The sequence below is a fragment of the Larus michahellis genome, chromosome 4, assembly GCF_964199755.1.
Source record: "Larus michahellis chromosome 4, bLarMic1.1, whole genome shotgun sequence".
NCBI lineage: Eukaryota > Metazoa > Chordata > Aves > Charadriiformes > Laridae > Larus > Larus michahellis.
This window is the reverse complement of record NC_133899.1, coordinates 92,428,277-92,454,984: the sequence shown is the minus strand read 5'-3', so window position 1 is coordinate 92,454,984 and position 26,708 is coordinate 92,428,277. Positions and strand designations below refer to the sequence as shown.

Here is a 26,708-nt window from a genome sequence, read left to right as displayed (position 1 = left end):
GGCCGGGGGCGGGGCGGGTGACGGCAGCGCGGCGGGGCGGCGGCGGCGGCGGCGATGGCGGAGCTCCGCACGGCGGCGGCGGCAGTGGGCCCCGGGCCGGCGGCGCTGCCCGGCCCCATGGCGCTGCCCGCGGCCCCCGGTTCGGCCCCTGCCCTGCCCTCGCCGGCGGCGGGAGGCGGGGCCGGGCCAGGCCCGGGGGCGGGCGCAGCGGCGGCGGCGGCGGCGGGGGGCGGCGGTTCCGGGTCGGGCGGCGCCGGGTCCGGTTCGGCGCGGGAGGGCTGGCTCTTCAAATGGACCAACTACATCAAAGGCTACCAGCGCCGCTGGTTCGTGCTCAGCAACGGCCTCCTCAGCTACTACCGGTACGCACCGGGGAAGGGCCCCCGCCGCCGGGTCTCGGTGTTTCCCCCCTCCGGCCAGCACCCGAGGGCCCGTTCCCCTGTGGGTGGCTCGGTAGGCGAGGGGAACGGACACCTGAGCCCGATCGTGGGGCCGGTCCTCAATTATTTATGGGGGAACCGGAGCCCGCAGGCAGCTGCCGGCTCCGGTTACAGCTCGGCGGCGGAGGGGTGGGGGGGGGACACCGTCCACCGGGTCGTGCTGGGGGTGTCCCGGGCGGCTCCCTCCTTCTCTCCCTCCCGGGCTCGCTGACGTGGACGGGGTGTGCCAGGCTGGCACGGCCTCGCACGGCGCCGGGGACTTCACCCTCCGTGCCGGGATGCGGGAGGCACCGGGGCGGGGGGGAGCACGGTGGGTCCCCCGAGGCCTCTCCCGGGGGCTGCTGAGCCCCCGGGGGCTGCGGAGCCCTCCCCTCCCCGGTGCGGCGTTGCCAGCTTTGGCCCCGTTCCGGCGCTGGCGGTGAAACCCCACGCCGGCTGCTTGGCAAAACCACCCGGGGGCTGGAGCCGCTGCCCTATTAATAGCCCAGCCTGCGGGGTGGGGAATGCCAACCTCCCCCCCCCCCCCCCCCAAGGGTTGGCTACCACCGGGGCTGGGCTACGGGTCACTTCTTTCCGCCAAGCCCCTCAGCGTCCTCTCGTCCTGCCCTCCCCCGCGCAGATCCAAGGCGGAGATGCGGCACACTTGCCGCGGCACCATCAACCTGGCCACGGCCAACATCACGGTGGAGGATTCCTGCAACTTCATCATCTCCAACGGCGGGGCCCAGACCTACCACCTGAAGGCCAGCTCGGAGGTGGAGCGGCAACGTTGGGTCACCGCCCTGGAGCTGGCCAAGGCCAAAGCCGTCAAGATGCTGGAGGAATCAGGTATGGCCCTGCCGCCAGCGTGCCATCACAGTGTGTGTCCCCGAATCCCCCCGGAGCCAGGGAGAACGTGTCAACCCCCTGCTACGCCCCATATGGGTCCCTTTCCTTCAACCCAGGGGCTGTTTTGCCGCTCCGTAGAAAGCGATCCCACGTGTTTTTCCCCTTCGCTCGCTGCTTTTCCCTGTCCGTCCCTCATTCCCGGTCGCGGTGCTGCGCTCTGCTTTGGAGTAACGCGGCTTTCCTTCTGACGGCTCGGGTATCCCGGTGCCCTGCGCTGGGCTTTCCCAAACTCCCCAAACCAGGCGATTACGGCGCAGAAAACAAAAGTATAAGGGCGCGGGATGCTGCACGGCGCGGTCACTGTGCGTCACCTCGTGCTTAGGGGTTTCGGAAGCTCCCGGTGATGTAGGAGCGAGGGCTTGGTGCTTTGCTGGGATGAGGGCTCCCATCCTCTTCCTCACGGGCAAACATCCCAAATCCCCCGGGAATTGTCTTCGTTTCAAGACAAGCGAGCGAGCCTGGTGCTTGCGGTGGCGGTTGGGGGGACGATGACAACTACGGAGTCTCTTCAATGTGGCTTCGGGCTTCCTCGGCAGTGCCTGCTGCTCTCCCTTCCCCAGTGAATCCCAGCTCCTTCCCGTTTGCCGGGTGCTCCCCCAGTTACGGACCTAAATCATCCCCCGCAACGCATCCAGCAGAGCAGGCGACGCTGGCAGCGGGACCCGGCCGTGCGGAGACACGGCTGCGTGAACACCCGGCTTGGAAACGGGTGGCCCGGGGGCGCTGGCAGCCGCTCACCGAGCGGGGTTTTGGAGGGGTGGCCGTGGCCGTCTGCGTGCGAGCTCGGAAGCGCTGTCCTGGCCGCTGCGGCCGTGCCGGCGCAGAGCCGGCTTCCCCGCTGAGGAGCCACCAGCAGCCTGGCACACGCGTCCTCGCTAGCGTGACCTCTCCTGTGCCGTGCCAGCAAAATCGGCCATCTGCTCCGAGCTGCCACGCCGCGGCCGTGGCGTCGCCGTCCAGGCTGCCGTGGCGGTGGCCGGGAGCGCTCCATGTGCGGCTCCCAGCCTTCAGGGAGTTTTTGGGGGGGGCTCCTGCTGCGCCCGTCCTGGCAACCCCGTGGTCAGAGCCTGGTGTGGCTCAGGGGGCAGGTTGCTCCCGCTGCTCCCAGCACGCAGCTTCTCCTTCTTCCCCATCTCCTGGGAGGAGGGAGACCCCCAGGGGGTTACGCGAACGTCCCTTCCCGCTGGCAGATGACTCCGGTGACGAGTCGGTGTCGCAGACGGACAAGACGGAACTGCAGAGCACGCTGCGCACCCTGTCCAGCAAAGTGGAGGATCTGAGCACCTGCAACGACCTCATCGCCAAGCACGGCACGGCCCTGCAGCGCTCTCTCAGCGAGCTGGAGACCCTCCGCCTGCCGGCCGAGAGCACCGAGAAGATCAAGCAGGTGAACGAACGAGCCACCCTCTTCCGCATCACCTCCAACGCCATGATCAACGTGAGTCCGCACCCCATGCCGCAGGGGAAGTCCGCCGAGGGGTTTTGACACCCCCCAGGGACCGTGCACTGATGGGGCAGCGTTTCCCCGCAGGCCTGTCGGGATTTTCTGATGCTGGCCCAGACCCACAGCAAGAAGTGGCAGAAATCGCTGCAGCACGAACGGGATCAGCGCATCCGGCTGGAGGAGACGCTGGAGCAGCTGGCCAAGCAGCACAACCACCTGGAGAGGGCCTTCCGTGGGGCCACCGTCTTGCCCGCCAGCGCGCCCGGCACCGGCGGCTCTGCCAAAGGTATCGTAGAGCTGTAGAATGGTTTAGGTCGGATGGGACCTTAAAGGCCACCCAGTGCCACCCCCTGCCCTGGGCAGGGACACCTCCCACCAGCCCAGGTTGCTCCAAGCCCCGTCCAACCTGGCCTTGAACCCCTCCAGGGATGGGGCAGCCACAGCTTCTCTGGGCAACCTGGGCCAGGGGCTCACCACCCTCACAGCCAAGAGTTTCTTCCCAATATCTCATCCAAATCTCCCCTCTTTCAGTGGAAAACCCTTCCCCCTCGTCCCATGGCTCCCCTCCCTGATCCAGAGTCCCTCCCCAGCTTTCCTGGAGCCCCTTGAGGGCCTGGAAGGGGCTGGAAGGTCTCCCCGGAGCCTTCTCTTCTCCAGGCTGAACCCCCCCAGCTCTCTCAGCCTGTCCTCCCAGCAGAGGGGCTCCAGCCCTCCCAGCATCTCCGGGGCCTCCTCTGGCCCCGCTCCAACACCTCTGTGTCCTTCTGCTGTTGGTGCCCCAGCGCTGGGGGCAGCACTGCAGGGGGGTCTCCCAGAGCGGAGCAGAGGGGCAGAATCCCCCCCCCTCGCCCCCCTGCCCACGCTGCTGGGGATGCAGCCCAGGGTGTGGGGGGTTCTGGGCTACCGTCGGACGTTGCCAGCTCTTGTTGAGCTTCTCATCCACCAACACCCCCAAGTCCTTCTCCTCAGGGCTGCTCTCCATCCCCTCATCCCCCGGCCTGGATGGATACTGGGGGTTGCCCCAACCCTTGCACTTGGCCTTGTTGAACATCATGAGGTTCACACAGGCCCGCTTCTTGAGCCCGTCCAGATCCCTCTGGATGGTGTAACCCCCAGCTGCTTCCCGTCCTTTTCCCGAGCCAGGCTCGGTGTCCTTGGTGTCACCGACCCCGAGGGATAGGTCTGGCCGGTCTGTTCCCCGCTGCCGAGCGGCCGTGGCACCTGCAGCAGGCGGCGTGCTGTCCCACCGCCCATGAAACCTTCTGGCTCTGTCCCTGCTCCTCCGAAGCCTTGGCTGCCACCCCTCGGTGTGACAGGGGTGGTGTGTGGCCCCTCGCCTGGCTGGCGGTGACGGGAGACCCTCCCAAGTGCCTCGCTGGGGGAAACCGGGAGGAATCTGCCTCGACCGCCCTCTCCCCTCCCCAGATCCGTGCTGCCCGGCGAAAGGAGACCTGAGCGACGAAGACGACGACAACGAGTTCTTCGACGCCCCGGAGATCATCACCATGCCGGAGAGCATGGGCCACAAGTGAGTGTCGGGGCGCGGGGGCTGCTTTCCTGCCCCCCAAACCCCGCTCGGGACTGACTCTGCCCTTCTTTCCCCCCCCCCCCCCAAAAAGACGCACCGGCAGCAACATCAGCGGCACCAGCAGCGACATCAGCCTGGACGAGCAGGTAGGACGGCGACTTTCTGCTGGCATCATGTGCCGAGCTGGCTCCGGGAAGAACAGGGCTGGCGGCGGGGTGGGTGGGTGGGGGGGCTGCGAGGCTGGTTCGGGGGTGCCCCAGTCCTGCGGAGGGATCGGGGGTCCCCAGCGGCGTCCCAGCAGCCCTTCTCTCACCCCCGCCCAGTACAAGCACCAGGTAGAAGACACCAAGAAGGAGAAGAGAACCCGCATCCCCTACAAACCCAACTACAGCCTCAACCTCTGGAGCATCATGAAAAACTGCATCGGGAAGGAGTTGTCCAAGATCCCCATGCCGGTGAGCGGGGACGCAGCTGGCGGGGGGGTGCCAGGTACCCCGGACCCCCCCCCACCCCCTCTTACGTCTCTCTTCCTTCTAGGTGAACTTCAACGAGCCCCTGTCCATGCTCCAGCGCCTGACCGAGGACCTGGAGTACCACGAGCTGCTCGACCGGGCGGCCAAATGCGAGAGTTCGCTGGAGCAGTTGTGCTACGTGGCCGCCTTCACCGTCTCGTCCTACTCCACCACCGTCTTCCGCACCAGCAAACCCTTCAACCCCCTCCTGGGGGAGACTTTTGAGCTGGATCGCCTGGAGGAGAACGGTTACCGTTCCCTCTGCGAGCAGGTACCGTCGGCCCCGCTCCTCCGGCCTCGCCGACCCCCTCGGGGCGGCCGGCGCTGAGTTGTCCCCTCTCCCGGCCAGGTGAGCCACCACCCCCCGGCCGCTGCCCACCACGCCGACTCCAAGCACGGCTGGACGCTTCGCCAGGAAATTAAAATCACCAGCAAATTTCGGGGCAAATACCTCTCCATCATGCCTCTGGGTGAGCGCCGCGGGCGGGTAGAGGCGTGGGGAAGGGAAGGACGGCTGCGCGGAGCCGAGGAGTGGGGCGGATTTGGGGTCCACGAAGGTCTCCGTGGGTCGGGCAGGATCCAGGGGAGCGTTCCCAGCGCAACTTTCCCTCCTCAGGTACCATCCACTGCGTCTTCCACTCTTCCGGCAACCACTACACGTGGAAAAAAGTCACCACCACCGTACACAACATCATCGTGGGCAAGCTCTGGATAGACCAGGTGGGGTGAAATCCCGGGGACGGGGCTCCCGTGCCTCAGTTTCCCCTCCGGTGCCAGGGAAAGGGCCGTGGGGGGCTGGATGTGACCGTCCCCCACCTCCCCTCCGCAGTCGGGTGAAATCGAGATCGTCAACCACAAGACGGGCGACAAGTGCAACCTCAAGTTCGTTCCTTACAGCTATTTCTCGCGGGACGTGGCCAGGAAGGTAAGGGGCACGGGGGAGGGACAGCGTTGGGACGCCCTGGGGTGCTCGTAGCTCCTCGTCGAGCCTGTCCCCTCTCCCCCTCAGGTCACGGGGGAGGTGACAGACCCCGCGGGGAAGGTGCATTTTGTCCTGCTGGGCACCTGGGACGAGAAGATGGACTGCTACAAGGTGACGCAGGGCGCTGGGGACAACGGAGCGGAAGGACGGCAGAGAGCCCACGAGGCCGAGGACAGCCGGGTGCTGCTGTGGAAGAGGAACCCGCTCCCGTGAGGAGGGGGACAATGGGACAAAGCATCCCCAGAGCTTGGAGGGGGGGGTGTGTGGTTCCCAACCCCCGGCGAAGGGCAGGAGAGAGGGGGCTGGGTGTGAATCCTGTCGGTGGAGAGACTGTGAGGGTCTTTTTTTTTTTTTGTTTTGTTTTGTTTTGGTTTTTTGCCCCCTCCCCGGTGTGTAGGAAGTACGCGGAGAACATGTACTACTTTTCGGAGCTGGCGTTGACGCTCAACGCCCCGGAGAGCGGCACGGCGCCCACCGACAGCCGTTGGCGCCCCGACCAGCGCCTGATGGAGAACGGCCGCTGGGACGAGGCCAACGCCGAAAAACAACGCCTGGAGGAGAAACAACGCATCTCCCGCAAGAGACGGGAAGCCGAAGCCGCCAGGGCCACCGAGGACGGTAAGGAAAAAGGGGACAAACGGCCCCCAAACCACCCCCCCCACTCCCCTTCCCTGCTTTGGCCCTACGGCTCTCATCCCCCCCCCACCCATCCTTGTCGTTCGCCCCCCCCCCCCACCCAATCCTGCCCCAGGCACCCCCTACGACCCCTACAAGCCGCTGTGGTTCGAGCGCAAGAAGGACCCTGTCACCCAGGAGCTGGCGCACGTCTACAAGGGCGGCTACTGGGAGAGCAAAGAGAAGCAGGACTGGACCTTGTGCCCGGACATTTTCTGAGCCGGCGGAGTCAAGGGGGGGGTGGGACACACACACACACACACACACACAAACACACACACACACACGCTGGGGTGGGGGGGGGGAGCCCCCGTCTGTCTGTCCGTCTGTCTTAACCGCCCGTCCCGTCGGCCGCGCTCGCCTGCCGGGGTTGCCTTAGCCCATCCAAACTGACTTTGATGCCGGAGCGGGGAGCGGGAACCGGCCCCACCCCCCCACCCTCCACCCCCCCGCCCCAAAAAACCCGCTCAGAAGTTGGGGGGGTGGGGGGGGTGGTGTCTCCTTCATCCCATCCACTTCGCAGCGCCCCCCCCCCGGGGAGGGCAGGGGCCGGCTCTGCCCCGGGGCGGGGGGCGCAGCGGGGCGAGCCCGAGGCTGGCCTTGGTCTCTTCCCCCTCCCCATTTTTTTGGTTCTTCTTGGCCCCCCACCTCCCCCCCCCCCCCCCCCCCACCTCCCACACCCACCCGCCCAGGCATTGGGGTGCTCACGGCGGTGGGGGGCGGGGGGGGGGGGGCAGACTCCGCCCCACAGCCTGTTCTATAGGTGTATATTATATATATGTAGAGAGCGAGTGGGGGGGTCCCCTTCTGCCCCCCCCGTGGAACCCCCTGGGGGGGTCACCCAGCCTCCCTGGGGTGTCCCCCAGCCACAGCCCGCCCCCCCGGCCGCAGGGCCCCCCCCTCCAGGTGCCTTCCCCAGAGGTTGTTTAGGGCAGGGGATGGTCCGAGGACTTGGGGGGCGGGGGGGGGGGGGGGGGGTGTGCGTCTCTCCCACCCATCCCCGGGGGGCAGCGGGGCCCCCGCATCCCCAAACACTACAGGGGCCAGGGAGATACGCTGTGGGGGGAGACGGGGTGGGGGGGGGTGTGTGTCTCTGCACCCCCAAAACTGAAAAGTGGGGGCGTATGATGCCTTTTTTTTTTTTTTTTTTTTTCCCCCCCTCTCCTCTCCAACACCCCCCCCCCCCCTCCAGGAAAACAACTTAAATTAAAATCTGTGAATGCCCCAGCCTGCCTGTGCCTGCTCTGTGTGTGTGTGGGGGGGGGCTGATCGTGGTGTGTCCCCCCCCCCCCTTTACTACCGGGACTCTGGGGGGAGCTGAGGGACCACTTGATCCCCCCCAGGGCTCCCTGCACCCCAGAAAAGGGGGGGTGGCAGCACCCAAGAGCCCCAGACCCTCAGATTAGAAGTCTGATGCTTTGCCAGCTGAGCTTCCGGGGGGGGGTCTGGGGGAGGAAGGCGGGGGGGTGGGCACATGGTCCCTGACCTTCCTCATCCTCCTGGGTGTTGGGGTGCCGTGGGCACCTCAATATGTGTCCCTGATGCCACCACGGGTGCCCAGCTGCCATTGTGACACCCCCCCGCCACGTCCCTGGTGGGGGGCCCAGGTGCCACCCTAGCCCCCCCGGCCCCCTTCCCCAGGGGACACGGCTCATTGTCCCCATCGCTGGGGCCCTGGCCACACCGAGGGACCCTCTGTGTACCCCAGCCACCTCCCGTGGGCCCTTGGGGCAGTCTTGGGGGTCCCTGGGACAGTTGTTCCTCCCCCCACACCCCCTCCCTGCAAGAAAAGGGAGCCATGGGCTACCGGAAATGGGGGTTGGACCCATGGGGACACTCATCCATGGCGGGGCGTTAACTCCAAGGCGTGACCCCACATATTTTGGGGGTGATCCCCCAGCCCTTGGGGCTTGTTTCCCCCACCCCCACCCCAAACTGGTCCTGGGGGTTTCATGTGTAGTGTGGTTCCCCCCACGACCACCATGGCAGCGGCTCCGGTGGGGCTCGAACCCGTGAACTTTGGTGCCGGCCGTCGGTAAAAGTCCAAGGCGCTCCCCCTTGCGCCACAGAGCCCCCCCCCCAGCCCCCCTCCCGGGGTGGCTCCATGGTGTAGCGGTGATCACGTCTGCTTTACACGCAGAAGGTCCTGGGTTCGAGCCCCAGTGAAGCCACAACCCTCCAGTTGGGTTTTTGCGGGGGGGGGGGAGGACCTTTATGCTGATATTCCCTCCCCCTTGATTAATTGGGCTGTGGATTAATTGGCGGATCGTCCAGCCAATAGCAGAGCGGGGGTTGGAACCACGTGACCCCAAACCCTGCCTGTAGCCACCCCCCCTAAGCCTGGAGGGGTGGGCGGGGGCTGGGGACAGGCTCCTCCCCACATGTCACCCTGTGTCCCCCAAGAGACACTCACCCTCCAGCTCTGATTGAGGATTTATTGGATTTATTGCCCCCCCCCGGCCCTGCCGCCACCCCCTGGGGAGGGCGGGGGGGCTGTTGGGGGCCTCATGTCTGCCCCACTCCCAGATGCGGGCTCGGCTCCAGCCGTTCACTCTGAAGCCTAATGGTGGCAGAGAGGTTGGGCAGGTCAGCTGGGCAAGGATCGGGGGGGGGGGTTCCCCATGTGTGTGGGGGGGTCCCCTCCTGCCCCAAAGCTTCGTTACCGGGATGACAGCATCATAACGAACTCTGCGGGGCGAGGGAGAGGGGCGTGAGGGGACCCAACCGGGCCACGCTTCGCAGCCCCCCCCGGCCACCTGATGTTGGGGGGGGGGGGGGGCGCCTCACCATCGAAGTCCACGTGCCCATCCCCGTTGAGGTCCACGTCCTGCAGGATCTCGTCCACCTCCTGCGCCTTCAGCTGCTCCCCCAGCAGCGCTGCGATGGCCTCCCGCATCTCCGCGCTGCTGATCTCCCCGTCCCCGTTCACGTCGAACTGCGGCACCCGCGGGGGGGGGGGTCACCTTCCCCACCGGCCCCACCACCCTCCCTCCCGCCACGGCCATGGTCACCATTTCCCCATGGTCTTCCCGTGGTCATCATCCCCTCCATACCTGTGGTCACTCCCATGGTCACCGTCACCCCATGGTCATCATCCCCTTCATGCCTGTGGTCAACCCCATGGTCTACCGTCCCCCCATAGTCTTCCCATGGTCACTGTCCCCTACATGCTCTTGGTCATCCCCATGGTCACCATTTCCCCATGGTCATGGTGACCCCATGGTCTTCCCGTGGTCATCATCCCCTCCATGCCTGTGGTCACTCCCATGGTCACTATCACCCCATGGTCATCATCCCTTCTATGCCTGTGGTGAATCCCATGGTCTACTGTCCCCCACCATGGTCTTCCCATGGTCACTGTCCCCTGCTCGCTCATGGTCACCATTTCACTGTGGTCACGGTCACCCCATGGTCTTCCCATGGTCATCATCCCCTCCATGCCTGTGGTCACCCCCATGGTCTGATGTCCCCCCATGATCAATGTCACCCCATGGTCTTCCCATGGTCACCATCCACTCCATGCCCATGGTCACCATTTCCCTGTGGTCATGGTCTCCCCATGGTCTTCCCATGTTCACTGTCCCCTACACGCTTGTGGTCACCCCCATGGTCACCATTTCCCTGTGGCCATGGTCACCCCATGGTCTTCCTATGGTCATCATCCCCCTCCATACCCATGGTCACTCCCGTGGTCACTGTTCCCCCATGGTCTTCCCATGGTCACTGTCTCCTCCATGTCCTTGGTCACCCCCATGGTCACCATTCCCCCATGGTCATGGTCTTCCCATGGTCACTGGTCCCCATCATGCCTGTGGTCAACCCCATGGTCATTGTCCCCCCGTGGTCTTTCCTGGGTTGCTGTCCTCTCCATGCCTGTGGTCACCATTGTGGCTGTGGTCACATCAGTGGCCACCCCTGTGGCCATCATTACCACACAGTGTTCCCATGGTCATTGTCCCCCTTTATACCTGTGGTCACCCCCATGGTCACCACCACCCCATGGTCATGGTCTCAGCATGGTCTTCCCATGGTCATTGTCCCCCTCCATGCCTGTGGTCAACCCCATGGTCATCATTCCCCCATGGTCATGTTCTCCCCATAGTCTTCCTTGGTCGCTGTCCCCTCCATGCCTGTGGTGACCCCCATCGTCACCATCCCTCCATGGTCATGGTCGCCCCACGGTTTTCCTATGGTCATTTTTCCCCTCTATGCCTGTGGTCACCCCCATGATCACCATTCATCCCCCCATGGTCATGGTCTCCCCATGGTCTTCCCATGGTCATTGTCCCCCTCCATGCCTGTGGTCACCCCCATAGTCATGTTCTCCCCATGGCCTTTCCATGGTCACTGTCCCCTCCATGCCAGTGGTCACCCCCGTGGCTGTGGTCCCCCATGGCAGCGGCCGTACCTCACGGAAGGCGATCTTGAGCTCCCTCACGCCCACCATGTGGGCCGTCTCCTCCCGCAACTTCGGCCCCATCATCTGCACGAAGTCCTCGAAGTCCACGCGGCCGCCCACTGCGGGGGAGGAAAGGGACAACCTCAGCTCCCCACGCCCCATCCCCTGCCCCTCCGGGCCCCTCCCCAGCCCCACGGCAGCCGGCCCCACGCTCACTCCTCATCTTGATGTGCTGGGAGATCTCGATGAGCTCCATCTCGGTGGGCATGTACCCCAGGGTGCGCATGCAGGCGCCCAGGTCCTTGTAGCTGAGGTACCCGTCCTGGTCCGTGTCAAACTCCTTGAAGGCATCCAGCAGCTCTGCCCGGACACGCGGGGACACGCGGGGACACGCACCCCGTCAGGCGTGGGGGTCCCCCAGGCACGGCGGCACCCCCGGGCAGGTCCCTCCCTGCATGCGGTACTGTGGCACGTGGCCCCATGGCTCTGCGCCCCATGGCAGAGTCCTCCATGGCACATGTCCCCATGGCTCTGTGCCCCATGGCAGACCCCTCCATGGCAGGTGTCCCCATGGCTCTGTGCCCCATGGCACTGCACCCCATGGGAGACCCCTCCATGGCATGTGTCCTTGTGGCACTGTGCCCCATGGGAGACCCCTCCATGACAACGTGTCCCCATGGCACTGCACCCCATGGCACTGCATCCCATGGCAGACCCCTCCATGACAATGTGTCCCCATGGCACTGCACCCCATGGCAGATCCTTCCATGGCACGTGTCCCCATGGCACTGCACCCCATGGCAGATCCTTCCATGGCACATGTCCCCGTGGCACTGTACCCCATGGCAGAGCCCTCCATGACAACGTGTCCCCATGGCACTGCACCCCATGGCAGATCCCTCCATGACAATGTTTCCCCGTGGCACTGTGCCCCATGGGAGACCCCTCCATGACAATGTGTCCCCATGGCACTGCACTCCATGGCAGATCCTTCCATGGCAGGTGTCCCCATGGCTCTGCGCCCCATGGGAGACCCCTCCATGACAATGTGTCCCCATGGCACTGCACCCCATGGCAGAGCCTTCCATGACAATGTGTCCCCATGGCACTGCACCCCATGGGAGACCCCTCCATGGCAACGTGTCCCCATGGCTCTGTGCCCCATGGCAGGTCCCTCCACGGCACATGTCCCCATGGCAGATTCCTCGATAGCAGGTGTCCCTATGGCACTGCACCCCATGGCAGATCCTTCCATGGCATGTGTCCCCGTGGCACTGTACCCCATGGCAGACCCCTCCATGACAACATGTCCCCATGGCACTGCACCCCATGGCACTGCACCCCATGGGAGACCCCTCCATGACAACGTGTCCCCATGGCACTGCACCCCATGGCACTGCACCCCATGGGAGACCCCTCCATGACAACATGTCCCCATGGCACTGCACCCCATGGGAGACCCCTCCATGACAACGTGTCCCCATGGCACTGCACCCCATGGGAGACCCCTCCATGACAACATGTCCCCATGGCACTGCACCCCATGGGAGACCCCTCCATGACAACGTGTCCCCATGGCTCTGCACCCCATGGCAGACCCCTCCATGACAACGTGTCCCCATGGCACTGCACCCCATGGCAGACCCCTCCCTGGCACGTGCCCCCCATGCCCCCAGCCCACCCCAGCGCCCCCATGCCCCCCCTGTCCCCCCATTGCTCACCGTCCAGCTCCTCTGGTGACAGCTCCCGCTCCTGGGCCAGGCGCACACACACACACACGCACACACACACACACACACACCGGGGGGTGGGGGGGGACACAGAATCAGCCCCGGCTCAGCCCCAACGCGCCCCCCCCTCCCCACCCCAGCAGACCGCGGTGTCACCTTCGTTAAGCGTGGGCCAAAATTAACTCCGGCGGGAGGGATTAAAGGGATTGGAAGCAAAGCCCTGCCCTGCCCCGGCCCCCGTGTCCCCTCTCCTGCCACCCACCCTGGGCCCCCCCCAAGCCCGGGACCCCCGGTTTGCCCCCCGGCACCCATGGGTGCTGCCGAGGGCGGGGGGCTCGCGTTCCCCATTCCAGGCTGTCCCCTTGGGTGTCCCCCAAGGCTGCGGGGTGTCCCCAACACCATCCCCCGTGCCCCCATGTCCCCTCCATCCCCAGGGTCCCGGAGTGTCCCCATTCCCATCCCGGAATGTCCCCAGTCCCGTCCCCAATGTCCCCGTCTCCATGGTCCCAGAGCATCCCCAATCCCATCCCCGGCGCCTCCGTGTCCCCCCCCATTCCCAGGGTCCTGGAGTGTCCCCAACACCACCCCCAATGCCCTGTGTCCCCTCCATCTCCAGGGTCCCAGAGTGTCCCTGACCCTGTCCCCAGTGCCCCGTGTCCCCTCCAACACATGTTGCAGGACATCCCCAGGACCTTCCCCAGCACCTCCATGTCCCCTCCATCCCCGGGGTCCCTGTCCCCAGTGCCCCATGTCCCCTCCATCCCTGGGGTCCCAGAACATCCCTGACCCTGTCCCTTGTGCCCCATGTCCCCTCCATCCCCGGGGTCCCAGAACATCCCTGACCCTGTCCCTTGTGCCCCATGTCCCCTCCATCCCCGGGGTCCCAGACTGTCCCTGACCCTGTCCCCGACCCTGTCCCCGACCCTGTCCCCGACCCTGTGCCCGGTGACCCATGTCACCTCCATCCCCAGGGTCCCTGTCCCCAATGCCCAATGTCCCCTCCTTCCCCAGGGTCCCAGAGTGTCCCTCACCCTGTCCCCTCCTTCCCCAGGGCCCCTGTCCCCAGTGCCACATTGTCCCCTCCATCCCCCAGGTCCCAGAGCCTCCCTGCCTTCGTCCCCACGTCCCCTCCGTTCCCAATGTCCCCCCACACCCCATCCCCGTCCCCAGTGCCCCATGTCCCCTCCTTCCCCGGGGTCCCAGAGTGTCCCTCACCCTGTCCCCTCCTTCCCCAGGGTCCCTGTCCCCAGTGCCACATTGTCCCCTCCACCCCCTGGGTCCCAGAGCCTCCCCTCCCCACCTTCATCCCCACGACCCCTCTGTCCCCAGTGTCCCCCCCCCCGACCCTGTCCCCGTCCCCTGCCCGGTTGTCCCCACCTTGCCGAAGACGGTGTTGAGGAAGGGGGAGTAGGTCTTGGTGGCCGCGGCGTGGGGGTCCCCAGGCCCCTTCTTGCCGTTCTTCTGCCCGTGGCCGCCTTGCCGGGACTCAGAGCCTGGGCTTTTAGTAGCCGGGGGGCCACCGTCCTCGGGGGTTTTGGGGGTTTTCTCCTCCCCCTCCCCCCTTTTCCCTTTCCCCGGGGTGTCCGTGTCCTTGGGGGCCCCCTTGTCCCCCCGGGAGCGTGGCATGGGGCCGGGGGTGGGTGGGCAGCGGGTAGGGAGCGGGACCCTGCGGTGGCCGAGCCTTAAGAAGGACCCGGAAAATCCTCTTACGCCCCGACGTGGCCCCCCCCGCGCCCCCCCCCCCGGCCGCTCCCCCGTGGGCTCCCTGGCCCCCGGCAGGGCAAAGCCAATTAGCGGCGATTAGCGGGAGGAAACGGCAACCGGGCGCCCGTCACCGGCCGTGGCCTCGCGCCGGGGCAGAGCCACACGGCCACGGCACCCCCAGCCACCGGCCGGGTCCCCAGCGCGTGTCCTGGGGACATCCTCCGGGTCCCTGCACCGGCACCGACCCACGTCCCCAACGCCGGCACCCCACGGCCACCACCCGTGTCCCCAGCACCCAACCCACGTCCCCAACACTCTCACTCCAAGGCCACCACCAGTGTCCCCAGCAATAAACCGTGTCCCCAGCACTCTTACCCCGTGGCCACCACCAGTGTCCCCAGCAAAAAAACATGTCCCCAGCGCTGACACCTCAAGGCCTCCACCCATGTCCCCAGCACCAAACGGTGTCCCCAACACTCTCATGCCATGGACACCACCCGTGTCCCCAACACCAACCCACGTCCCCAACACTCTCACCCCATGGCCACCACCAGTGTCCCCAGCACAAACCCATGTCTCCAACACTGTTACCCCGTGGCCACCACCTGTGTCCCCAGCAATAAACCATGTCCCCAACACTCTCACCTCAAGGCCACCACCAGTGTCCCCAGCACCAAATGGTGTCCCCAACACTCTCATGCCATGGCCACCAGCTGTGTCCCCAACACCAACCCATGTCCCCAACACTGTTACCCCGTGGCCACCACCTGTGTCCCCAGCACCAAACCCACGTCCCCAGCGCTGACACCTCAAGGCCACCACCAGTGTCCCCAGCACCAAACGGTGTCCCCAACACTCTCATGCCGTGGCCACCACCAGTGTCCACAGCACCAAACAGTGTCCCCAACGCTCTCATGCCATGGCCACCAGCCGTGTCCCCAACACCAACCCATGTCCCCAACACTGTTACCCCGTGGCCACCACCCGTGTCCCCAGCACCAAACCCACGTCCCCAGCGCTGACACCTCAAGGCCACCACCAGTGTCCCCAGCACCAAATGGTGTCCCCAACACTCTCATGCCATGGCCACCACCCGTGTCCCCAACACCAACCCATGTCCCCAATGCTCTCACCCCATGGCCACCACCCGTGTCCCCAGCACCAACCCATGTCCCCAGCACTGATACCTCAAGGCCACCACCCATGTCCCCAGCACCAAACGGTGTCCCCAACACTCTCATGCCATGGCCACCACCAGTGTCCCCAGCACCAACCCACTTCCCCAACACCGTTACCCCGTGGCCACCACCCGTGTCCCCAGCCCAGACACCCATCCCCAGCACGGGGACCCATCCCCCCAGCCGGGATGTGACATTGCTGGATGCCGTGGTGGCCCCGGCCCCCCCGCCCTGCGTCACCGTGATACCATCAGCCTGGCTCAGCATCTGCCTGGCGGGTGGCAGCAGGAAGCCAGCGCGTGATGGGGAGATGCCATCGCGGGGACACTGTCACGCCACCGTACCGGCCCCCGCTGGCATGGCCACGGCGCATGTGTCCCCACGTCCCCACCCCGGGGGCTCCGGGACCCCCAACCCTGTGCCCCACGGGGCCAGAACTGGGTGGCCAGGAGTGAGAAGGGGGGTCCTGTCCCCCGGCTGTCCCCCCTGCTCCATGTCACCGTCCCCAAGCAGCGATAGCGGGGCTGCTTCCGTCCTGCCTGATAACGGGGAGCGAGTGACCCACGCGTCTGTCCGTTCCCCCCCCCCCCCCACTGGGTGGGGAAACTGAGGCACGGCTGGAGCCACCCCACCCCTCCCCGCAGAGCTGCCCGCAGGGTCAGAGCTGGGGGGGGACAGGGGACATTTGGGGGGGGTCACTGCCAAAGGGGGGGGGGGGATAGTGGGAGGAGCTTCGAAATTGCAGCCCCTCCCACCCACTCCCACATATAGGGCACCCCACAGCCGGGTGCCCCCCACCCGCCGCCTCCGCCCGAGCCCTCCCCGCCATTAAGGTAGGTCCTACGTTAATTATTGACATGGACACCCCCCCCCGACCCCAGGCAGGGTGTCCCCAGGCTTGGCCGGGGTGTGATGGCCTCGGTGGGCATGGGGTGGCCGGGGGGGGAGGGACGGGGATGCCATGGGGGGGGATTGGGGGGGGGCACCCCGAAATGAAGGCAGGGCGAGGTCGGGGGGGGGACACTGGGTGGGTAATGGCGTGGTGCTGCAGGGCAGGGTGACACGGGAGGGGGTGACACGGGAGGGGGTGACACAGGATGGGGTGACATGGGAGGGGGTGACACGGGAGGGGGTGACACTGGAGGGGGTGACCCGGGCGGGGGTGACACCCCTTCCCGCAGCCCTGAGCCACCCGTGGTGCCCACAGAACCGCAGCCCGGGCGATGGAGCCATGGAACGCCACGCTGTCCCCTACCCTGTCCCCCACCCTGTCCCCATGGATCCCCGGCACCCTGATGTGGGACGGCCAGCTGATGGTGGCCTGCGCGGCGCTGGGGTTGCCGGCCAACGCCTTCACCCTCTGGCTAACGGGCTGGCGCCTGCGGTGCCGAGGACTGGCCACCTTCATCTTCAGCCTGGCCACCTCCGACTTCCTCTTCCTGGCCAACTCCCTCTTGCAGATCTGGTCGGTGGCCCACGGCCACATATGGGTGCTGGGCACCCACCTCTGCCGCCTCCACAAGTTTCTCTACGGTTTGGGCTACTACAGCGGGCTCTTCTTACTAGCCACCATCAGCCTGGACCGCTGCCTCTTAGTGGCCACCCCGCTCTGGTACCGGTGCCGGCGACCGGCCCGTTTACCGGCGGCGTTGTGCCTGGGCTCGTGGCTAGTGGCGGGGGTTTGCAGCTTGCCCGACGCGGCCTTGTCGGCAGCCGAGGAGGTGATGGCCGGCCTGGCGGTGTGCCGTAGCCGGAGAGGGAGCTGGGAGGTCCCCATGCGGTGGCTGGAGGTGGTGGTGGAAGGGCTACTGCCCTTCGGGGTGGTGGTGACGTGCCACGGAGCCGCCCTGCTGCTGGCCCGCTGGCGGCGTGGCCACGGTGGCCGCCCGCCGGCCCGTTTCCAGCGCATCGTGGCGGCCACGCTGAGCGCCTACGTGCTGCTGCATCTGCCCTTCCAGGTCACCCAGCTGCTGCAGCTGGTTGTCCCCAAGCCCCCCGGCCACCTCCTCTACCTGCTGGGGCTGGCCTTCAACCTGGGCAGCTGCCTCAACCCCTGCCTCTACCTGCTGCTGGGCACCCGCGCCGGCCACCGCCTGGCCCGCCTGCCACCCGCCCTGCTGGCCCGCCTGTCACCCGCCCTCATGGCCCACCTGCCACCCGCCGCCCTCGCCCACGTGCCACCCGCCACCGTCAGCCCTGTGCCACCCGCCCCCCCCGCCCACCTGGCGCTCACCACCCTCCCCTCTGTGCCACCCTCTCCTGCCAACCCGGTGCCACCCGCCGCCATCAACCCCAGGCCACCCACTGCTGTCACCCCTGTGCCATCTGCTGCCATCAGCCCTGTGCCACCCACCACCATTACCCCCGTGTCACCCACTGCCATCACCCCTGTGCCACCCACCACTGTCACCCCTGTGTCACCCACTGCTGTCACCACTGTGCCATCTGCTGCCATCAGCCCTGTGCCACTCACCACCATTACCCCCGTGTCACCCACTGCCATCACCCCTGTGCCACCCACCACTGTCACCACTGTCCCACCTTCCACTGTCACCCCTGTGCCACCCACCACAGTCACCCTGGGGCCACCCACTGCCATCACCCCTGTGCCATCTGCCGCCTTCACCCCTGTGCCACCCACCACTGTCACCCCTGTGTCACCCACTGCTGTCACCCCTGTGCCACCCACCACCATTACCCCCGTGTCACCCACTGCCATCACCCCTGTGCCACCCACCACTGTCACCACTGTCCCACCCACCACTGTCACCACTGTCCCACCTTCCACTGTCACCCCTGTGCCACCCACCACTGTCACCACTGTCCCACCTTCCACTGTCACCCCTGTGCCATCTGCTGCCATCACCCCTGAGCCACCCACTGCTGTCACCCACCCGTCATCCGAGGCGCCCGTGGTGTCCCCACCTGCAGGTCCATGAGCTGTCCCCCCCCCATCCCCATCCAGCACGGCCGTGGGGTGGCACAGGGCCAGGTGTCCCCCATGTCCCCGCCGTCCCCCGGCTGGGGTCACCCCCAGCACGTCCCGTGCCCACCCACGCAGATGGGGCCTCGGTGGGGCACGGCCACCCGTGGGGACGTGGGGCACAGTGTGGCGCAGGCTGGGCTCAGTGGGTGCCCATGGGGGACATATGCCCGGCCACCACGTGGCCCCACGGCGACCCTCCCCACGGGGTGACCCTGCCCACTGGGACCCTGCCCATAGGGACCCTCCCCATGGGGTGACCCTGCCCCACAGGGTGACTGTGCCCCATGGGGTGACCGTGCCCCACGCAGGGACTGTGCCGCATGGGGGCGCTGCCCCATGGGGTGACCCTGCCCCACGGGGTGACCCTGCCCACGGGGACACTGTGCCCATGGGGACCCTGCCTCACGAGGTGACCGTGCACCATGATGACCCTCCCCACGGGGTGACCGTGCCCATGGGGTGACTGTCCCCCACACAGGGACCGTGCCCCATGAGGACCCTGCCCCACGGGGTGACCCTGCCCCATGGTGACCCTCCCCACGGGGTGACCGTGCTCGTGGGGACCCTCCCCACGGGGTGACCGTGTCCCACAGCGTGACCCTGCCCCACGGGGACCCTCCCCACGGGGACCCTGCCCCACACAGGGACCCTCCCCACGGGGCGACCCTGCCCCACACAGGGACCCTGCCCCCCAAGGTGTCCCCTCCCCATGGGGACCCTCCCCACGGGGTGACCCTACCCACGGGGACACTGTGCCCATGGGGACCCTGCCTCACGAGGTGACCGTGCCCCATGACCCTCCCCATGGGGCGACCGTGCCCAAGGGGACCTTCCCCGTAGGGTGACCGTGCCCATGGGGTGACTGTCCCCCACACAGGGACCCTGCCCCACGGTGACCCTCCCCACGGGGTGACCGTGCTCGTGGGGACCCTCCCCACGGGGTGACCGTGTCCCACAGCGTGACCGTGCCCCACGGGGACCCTCCCCACGAGGTGACCCTGCCCCATGAGGACCCTGCCCCACGGTGACCCTCCCCACGGGGTGACCCTGCCCCACGGTGACCCTCCCCACGGGGTGACCGTGTCCCACAGCGTGACCCTGCCCCACGGGGACCCTCCCCATGGGGACCCTGCCCCACACAGGGACCCTCCCCACGAGGTGACCCTGCCCCATGAGGACCCTGCCCCCCAAGGTGTCCCCTCCCCACGGGGACCCTCCCCACGGGGTGACCCTGCCCCACGGGGTCCGTCCCCCCCCTCGCCGGTGCCGTGGCGGCTCCCGCTGCCCCGACGGCGGCAGAGCCCCGGTACGCGCCCCCCCCCGGCCCTGGTTCCACCCCCCTTCCCCGGTTCCACCCCCCGCCCCGGTACCGGCTCCCCCCCCCCCCCATCTCCCGTGCGCACGCGCGGGGCGGGGCGGGGCGGGGCGGCCCCGGTCACTTCCTGCCCCCGCCCCCTCCCGCCTCCGCCACCGGCCCCGCGCGCCGCCGCCGCCCGCTCCCGCCGGCCCCGGTGAGTGCGGGGACCGCACCGCCACCCACCCACCCCCCCCCCACCCCACCCCCGGGCCTGGGGACACCGGTCCCCACCCCGGCCCTGTCCCACGAGGTCCCTTGTCGTCCGTGTCCCCCCCCGTCCCCCCCCGCCTCCGTCCTTCTTCCCCGGGGGGGCATCCCCGGCCCCGGGCACTCTCCGCCGAGGCGCCCCCCCATCCGCTTCCCCGGGGGGTCAGCCCTGGCCCCGGCCCCTCCCCTGGCCCCATCCCTGCCCCCATCCCCGTCCTTGGCCCCATCCCTGTCCCCTTACCCATTGGGGCCACCCCTGTCCCCGTCCTCGTCCCCATCCCTGTCCCCTTAACCCACAGGGCCACCCCTGTCCCCGTCCTTGTCCCCATCCCTGTCCCCATCCCTGCCCCCGTCCCTGTCCCCGTCCCCATCCCTGCCCCCTTAACCCACAGGGACACCCCTGTCCCCGTCCTTGTCCCCATCCCTGTCCCCTTACCCATTGGGGCCACCCCTGTCCCCATCCCTATCCCCTTACCCATTGGGGCCACCCCTGTCCCCATCCTTGTCCCCTTACCCATCAGGACCACCCTTGTTCCCGTTCTTGTCCCCATCCATGTTCCTATCCCTGTCCCCTTACCCAGCAGAGCCACCCCTGTCCCTGTCCTTGTCCCCATCCCTGTCCCCATTCCGGTCCCTTTGCCCAGGAGGGACATCCCTGTCCCCATCCTTGTCCCCTTATTCATCGGGGCCACCCCTATCCCTGTCCTTGTCCCCATCCTTGTCCCCTTACCCAGCAGGGACATCCCTGTCCCCTTACTCATCGGGGCCATCCCTGTCCCCGTCCTTGTCCCCATCCCTTTTCCTATCCCTGTCTTTGTCCCCATCCCTGTCCCCTTACCCTGCAGGGTAAGGCCACCCCTGTCCCCATCTCTGTCCTTGTCCCCATCCCTGTCCCTTTGCCCAGGAGGGCCACCCCTGTCCCCAACCTTGTCCCCACCCCTGTCCCCTTACCCTGCAGGGTAAGGCCACCCCTGTCCCCATCCCCTTGTCCCCTGACCCGACAGAGCCCCCCTTTCTGTCCCCATCCCTCTACCCAGGGGTCCCCCCTTGTCCCCATCTCCGGAGGGGCCAGCCCTGTCCCTGTCGCGGGTGGGATGCTTCCTGTCCCGTGTCCCCCCCACCCCCCGCGCCCCCGAGCCCCCCACCATGGGGCAGGGCCGGGAGGGGTTTGTTTGCCCAGCGGGCAACAGGGCAGCCCCGGCTTCCCGCTCCCGGGAGGGGCCGAGCCGCCCTTTACCCGGGGCGGGCGACGGGGACAATCCCCTGGGGGGGTGCCCCGTGTCACCTCCCGCCTCCCTTGCCTGGGCTCTGCCCCACATCCTTGGGGTCCGTCCCCCCCGCAGCCGGCGCTGACCCCCGGCCCTGGGGCGCTCCCCAGCCATGTCGTTTCGGAAGGTGGTGCGACAGAGTAAATTCCGGCACGTTTTCGGGCAACCGGTGAAGACGGAGCAGTGCTACGATGACATCCGCGTCTCCCGGGTCACCTGGGACAGCACCTTCTGCGCCGTCAACCCGGCCTTCCTCGCCATCATCGTGGAGGCCAGCGGCGGCGGCGCCTTCCTCGTCCTCCCCTTGCACAAGGTGACACCGGGCTGGCGACGTGGCCGGCGGGGGGGTGTCCGTGCTGCCCCCCCCCCCCCCACCTCCGCCTCCAGCCGTCTGTCTTACTTTTGTCACTTTGTCCCCAGACCGGGCGCATCGACAAGTCGTACCCCACGGTGTGCGGGCACACGGGGCCCGTCCTGGACATCGACTGGTGTCCCCACAACGACCACGTCATCGCCAGCGGCTCCGAGGACTGCACCGTCATGGTGAGGGGCTGGTGGCAGGCACGGCTCGGGGGGGAAGCCCTTTGGCCGCCGTCCCCCTCCCTTTGGCCACTGTCCCCCCCTTCTCTGTCCCCCTCAGGTGTGGCAGATCCCCGAGAACGGGCTGAGCCAGCCGCTGACGGAGCCGGTGGTGGTGTTGGAGGGACACTCCAAGCGGGTGGGCATCATCTCCTGGCACCCCACCGCCCGCAACGTCCTCCTCAGCGCCGGTAGGGGCTTTGCGGGGAGGGGGGAGGTTGGGCGAGAGGGGTGACACACGTGGCCCCAGGTGACAACGCCCTTTCGGGGTCCCCAGGTTGCGACAACGTGGTGCTGATCTGGAACGTGGGGACGGCGGAGGAGCTGTACCGCCTGGAGGGGCTGCACCCCGACCTCATCTACAGCGTCAGCTGGAGCCGCGACGGCGCCCGCTTCTGCACCGCCTGCAAGGACAAGAGCGTCCGCGTCATCGACCCCCGCCGCGGCACCGTGGTGGCCGTGAGTCCCCTGGGCGGGGACCCGTCACCCCGCTGTGTCCCCTGGGCCATGGAGAGAAACCTCCCCCAGCTCTGCCCTCGTCGCCTGGTGGCCCTCGCTATCCCGCGTCCCTTCTCCCTCCCGTTCTCCCCTGTCGCTTGGGTGTCCCCTGCCCCACCCCGGGGTGCTGTGACGGTGCCGTGACACACACCCCCCCCAGCCTTTTTTGTCCCCTCGCCAGGAGAAGGAGCGGGCGCACGAAGGGGCTCGGCCCATGCGGGCCATCTTCTTGGCCGATGGCAAGATCTTCACCACCGGCTTCAGCCGCATGAGCGAGCGGCAGCTGGCGCTGTGGGACACGGTGAGGGCCACCCCGGGGGGTCCCGAGGGACCGTGTCGGGCTGTCCCCCCTGGGCTCACCCCCCACCTCACCCCACAGGAGAACCTGGAGGAGCCCATGGGGCTGCAGGAGCTGGACTCCAGCAACGGGGCTCTGCTGCCCTTCTACGACCCCGACACCAACGTGGTCTACGTCTGCGGCAAGGTACGTCCCCGCGGTGCCACCTGCTCCCCCCCCCCGCCTCACCACGGTCCCCCGCCGCCCCTGGAGCCCGCTAACGGCGTTGTCCCCAGGGGGACTCGAGCATCCGGTACTTCGAGATCACGGAGGAACCACCCTACATCCATTTCCTCAACACCTTCACCAGTAAGGAGCCCCAGCGGGGCATGGGCTGGATGCCCAAGCGGGGGCTGGACGTCAGCAAGTGCGAGATCGCCAGGTGGGGACACGGCGGGGACAAAGTGAGGCGGGGGGGGGGGGACGGACACACGTCCCCCATTTCCACCTCCCCACCCTTTACTTCCCCCCCCCTCCACCGCCGCCGCGCAGGTTCTACAAGCTGCACGAGCGCAAGTGTGAGCCCATCATCATGACGGTGCCAAGGAAGGTCGGTGGGGGGTGGCGGGGATGGGGATGGTTTCCCCCCCCCCCCCACTTCGTCCTCGGGGCTTGGCAGCAGGGTGGGGGGTGGTCCCTGGGCAGGGGGAGGTGGCTGGGTGGGGGTCCCCAGGGAGGGGCGCTGCGTGGGGTATGTGGGGAAGGACATGGTGGCCCGCCTGGGGGGGTCCCCAATCGGGCTGGGTGGGGGTCCCAGTGAGGGCTGGGGGGGGTCCTGGGGTAGAACACGGTGCCTGGGTGGGGCTCCCCGTGGGGTCTGGGGGGGGGCCCTGGGTCTGGGGTTGTCCCCTATCAGGCTGGGTCTGGGTGGGGTCCCTGGGCAGGACCTGGGTGGCTGGGTGGGGGGTTCCCCATGGGGTCTGTGTGGGGTGCCTGGGTGTGGGGGGGTCCCCAGCGAGGCTGGGTGGGGGTCCCTGTAGGGGCTTTGTGGGGTCCCTGGGTGTAGGGGGGTCCCCAATCAGGCTGGGTGGGGGTCCCTGTAGGGGCTTTGGGGGGTCCCTGGGTGTGGGGGGGTCCCCAATCAGGCTGGGTGGGGGTCCCTGTAGGGCTTTGTGGGGTCCCTGGGTGTAGGGGGGTCCCCAGTCAGGCTGGGTGGGGGTCCCTGTGGGGTCTTTTGGGGTCCTTGGGTGTAGGGGGGTCCCCAATTAGGCTGGGTGGGGGTCCCAGTGGGCGCTTTGGGGAGTCCCTGGGTGTGGGGGGGTCCCCAGTGAGGCTGGGTGGGGGTCTCTGTGGGGGCCGGGTGGGGTCCCTGGGTGTGGGGGGTGGGGTCCCTGCGGGGTTTACGCGGGGGTCCCTGCGGAGGACGCAGCACCTGGGTGGTGGTGGTGGTGGGGGGGGGGGTGGTGTCCCCGGGAGGGTCCCACCGTCCCCTCTGACATTGTCGGGGGGCGGGGGGGGGGGCGGACGGCGCGCAGTCTGACCTGTTCCAGGACGACCTGTACCCCGACACGGCGGGCCCCGAGGCGGCCATGGAGGCGGAGGAGTGGGTGGCGGGGAGGACGGCGGGGCCGGTGCTGGTGTCCCTGCGCCAGGCCTACGTCCCCAGCAAGCAGCGGGACCTCAAGGTCAGCCGCCGCTCCCTCCTCCACGAGAGCCGCCCCCCCCCAGCCGCCGCCGCCGCCGCCGCCGCCCCCCCAGCCGGAGCCACCACCCCCCCCTCCACACCCCCCGCCGCCGCCGCCGCCCCCGCCCGCCTCAGCGCACCCCCGGCGCTGGGCACCCTCCCCGCGGTGCACACGGTAGGTTGGGGGGGGGGGGTGGGGGGTGTGTCTTTGTGGGTGGGGTCTCTGGGGGTGGGGCTATGGCGGGGGTGGGGTCCCTATGGATGGGGCCATGGAATGGGTGGTGCCATGGAGTGGGTGGGGTCTCTATGGGTGGGGTCTGGGTGGGCGGGGCCATGGAGTGGGTGGGGTCTGGGTGGGCGGGGCCATGGAGTGGGTGGGGCCTCTGGGTGGAGTCTCCATGGGTGGGGCTATGGGGTGGGTGGGGCTATAGGGGGGGTGGGGTCTGTGTGGGTGGGGCCCCTGGGTGGGGCTGTGGAGTGGGTGGGGTCTCTATGGGTGGGGCTATGGGGTGGGTGTTGTCTTTGTGGGTGGGGCCGTGGAGTGGGTGGGGTTATGGAGTGGGTGGGGTCCTTGGGTGGGGTCTCTATGGGCGGGGCTATGGGGTGGGTGGGGTCTCTGTGGGTGGGGTCCCTGGGTGGGGCTACAGAGTGGGTGGGGTCTGTGGGTGGGGCTATGAGTGGGTGGGGTCTGTGGGGGTGGGGTTGTGGAGTGGGTGGGGTCCTTGGGTGGGGTCTCTATGGGCGGGGCTATGGGGTGGGTGGGGTCTCTGGGTGGGACCATGGAGTGGGTGGGGGCTGGGTGGGCGAGGCTATGGAGTGGGTGGGGTCTCTGGGTGGGGCTATGGGGTGGGGGGGGGCTCTGGGGGTGGGGCTGAGAGGGTGGGGGCTGGGTGGTGGGGCCATGGAGTGGGTGGGGGCTCCGGGGGGGGGGGTGTCTTTGTGGGTGGAGCTATGGAATGGGTGGGGCTATAAAGGGGGTGGGGTCTCTTTGGGTGGGGCTATGTGGCGGGTGGGGTCTGGGGGTGGGGCTATAAAGTGGGCGGGGTCTCTGGGGGGTGGGGCTGGGGGGTGGGTGGGGCCAGGCTGGTCAATTGGGTGGGGGTGATGGTTAGCTCACCCCCCCCCCCCCCCCCCAACCCTAGATGGGTGTGGTGGGGGGAGGGGGGGGAGGGGGGGGGTGTCCTGGGTGGGCGTGGCTCTGGGTGGGCGTGGCTGACCGGGGGGTGGGGGGGGGGTCTATGTGCTTGCTGGTTTTGTGCGTGCAGGGGGGCGGCGGGCGGCTGGAGGAGGTGCTGCAGGAGGTGGCCGCGCTGCGGGCGCTGGTGGCCGAGCAGGGCCACCGCATCGCCCGCCTGGAGGAGCAGCTCAGCCGCCTGGAGAACGGCCACGTCTAGGGACATCAGCCCCCCCTACCCCCCCCCCAAAACCCCTCTCCCTTCCCTCAGGGACCAACCCCCCCCACCACCACCACCACCAACTCCGGGGACACCCCCCCCCCAGGGACCATGCCTGCGCCCCAGGGTCCCCCGAGCCCTCCCACCCCCCCTGGGGTCTTGTCCCCATGTGTGTCCCCCCGTCCCTCCCCCCCCCCAAGCTGGGTCCTTCTCCCGTTGGAGGGCTGGCCGCCCCTCTGGCAGCTCCCCCCTCGCCCCCATTGCCTTACTGGGTGCTGCCCCCCCATCCCCCCCCCCGCTCCTTAAATCATGGACCATTTCCCCCCCCCGCCCCTCGCCCCCCACCATGTCCTCAGGCTGGGGGATGCTCCTGGGATCAAACACTACCCCCTGCACCCCCCCCATCCCCCTCTTCCCCCCCCTTTCCTGTGGGGCAGGGCACGATCTGTCATGTATGTCGTGTTTTGTGTCCGTCCCCCCCCCCCCCCAAAAAAAGTGGAATATTGTCCCCCCTATATTTTGGGGGCTTCTTCCCCCTCCTTCCCTTGTGTCGTTCCCCCCCCCCCCTCCTTACAGTGCAGGGTCAAAAACTATATTTTCACTCCAAATAAAGGACTTTATAAGAAAAATGCTGGGGGGGGGGAGGAGCTGGGTTTGGGGGGGGCTCGTTGTGGGGCCAGGGAGCTCTGAAGGCGGCGTGGGGGGGGATGAAGTGAAGCCGGGGGGGGGGTGGGGGGGTGGGACAGGAAGGCGCCGCGGTCACGGGCGAGAGCGCACCGGCCTCGGCAGGAAACCGGGGGACGCGGCGGGGGGGGGGGGGCTTGTACCCCATGGGGACCGCTTGCCCCCCCCCCCCACCCCCCGGCAAAAGCATCGCTGGGCCATGGGGTCCCCCGTGTGTGTGTGTGTGTGTCACATCACCCTGTGTGGGGTTCGGGGGGGGGGGGTTTCCCTGCGGTGTCCCCAGGGGGTTGGGGA

General features: G+C 67.9%; 4 protein-coding genes and 1 non-coding gene across 6 annotated transcripts; 4 read left to right on the top strand and 1 right to left on the bottom strand.

The window, feature by feature from the left end:
- Positions 1-51: 51 nt before the first annotated feature.
- Positions 52-6,836, top strand: OSBP (oxysterol binding protein). The gene is made up of 14 exons (XM_074586467.1): positions 52-362; positions 1,060-1,268; positions 2,519-2,766; positions 2,860-3,058; positions 4,198-4,300; positions 4,392-4,446; positions 4,624-4,755; positions 4,838-5,083; positions 5,162-5,282; positions 5,429-5,532; positions 5,642-5,737; positions 5,822-6,003; positions 6,192-6,412; positions 6,546-6,836. Exons 1-14 carry the CDS (start codon positions 55-57, stop codon positions 6,686-6,688), a joined length of 2,367 nt encoding a protein of 788 aa, XP_074442568.1. The 5' UTR covers positions 52-54; the 3' UTR covers positions 6,689-6,836.
- A 1,731-nt stretch (positions 6,837-8,567) lies between these two features.
- Positions 8,568-8,640, top strand: TRNAV-UAC (transfer RNA valine (anticodon UAC)). Its single transcript has one exon. It is a non-coding gene; the product is annotated as a tRNA-Val (tRNA).
- Positions 8,641-9,128: 488 nt separating this feature from the next.
- On the bottom strand, positions 9,129-14,224 carry CABP4 (calcium binding protein 4). The gene is made up of 6 exons (XM_074586832.1): positions 13,976-14,224; positions 12,590-12,620; positions 11,085-11,228; positions 10,878-10,987; positions 9,257-9,404; positions 9,129-9,157 (listed from the first exon to the last, which is right to left on the bottom strand). The coding sequence occupies exons 1-6, from the start codon at positions 14,222-14,224 to the stop codon at positions 9,129-9,131; spliced, it is 711 nt and encodes a 236-aa protein (XP_074442933.1).
- A 2,230-nt stretch (positions 14,225-16,454) lies between these two features.
- On the top strand, positions 16,455-18,419 carry GPR152 (G protein-coupled receptor 152). Its single transcript, XM_074586831.1, has 2 exons — positions 16,455-17,616; positions 17,857-18,419. Exons 1-2 carry the CDS (start codon positions 16,704-16,706, stop codon positions 18,417-18,419), a joined length of 1,476 nt encoding a protein of 491 aa, XP_074442932.1. The 5' UTR covers positions 16,455-16,703.
- Positions 18,420-19,886: 1,467 nt separating this feature from the next.
- Positions 19,887-26,353, top strand: CORO1B (coronin 1B). Of its 2 annotated transcripts, XM_074586464.1 has the most exons (11): positions 19,887-19,977; positions 21,409-21,611; positions 21,719-21,841; positions 21,939-22,068; positions 22,155-22,336; positions 22,557-22,676; positions 22,755-22,859; positions 22,949-23,094; positions 23,205-23,262; positions 24,188-24,511; positions 25,602-26,353. In XM_074586464.1, exons 2-11 carry the CDS (start codon positions 21,411-21,413, stop codon positions 25,728-25,730), a joined length of 1,518 nt encoding a protein of 505 aa, XP_074442565.1. In that variant the 5' UTR covers positions 19,887-19,977; positions 21,409-21,410; the 3' UTR covers positions 25,731-26,353. The 2 variants fall into 2 exon arrangements, with proteins under 2 accessions (XP_074442565.1, XP_074442564.1); XM_074586463.1 differs by having other exon boundaries at positions 22,557-22,859.
- Positions 26,354-26,708: the final 355 nt, after the last annotated feature.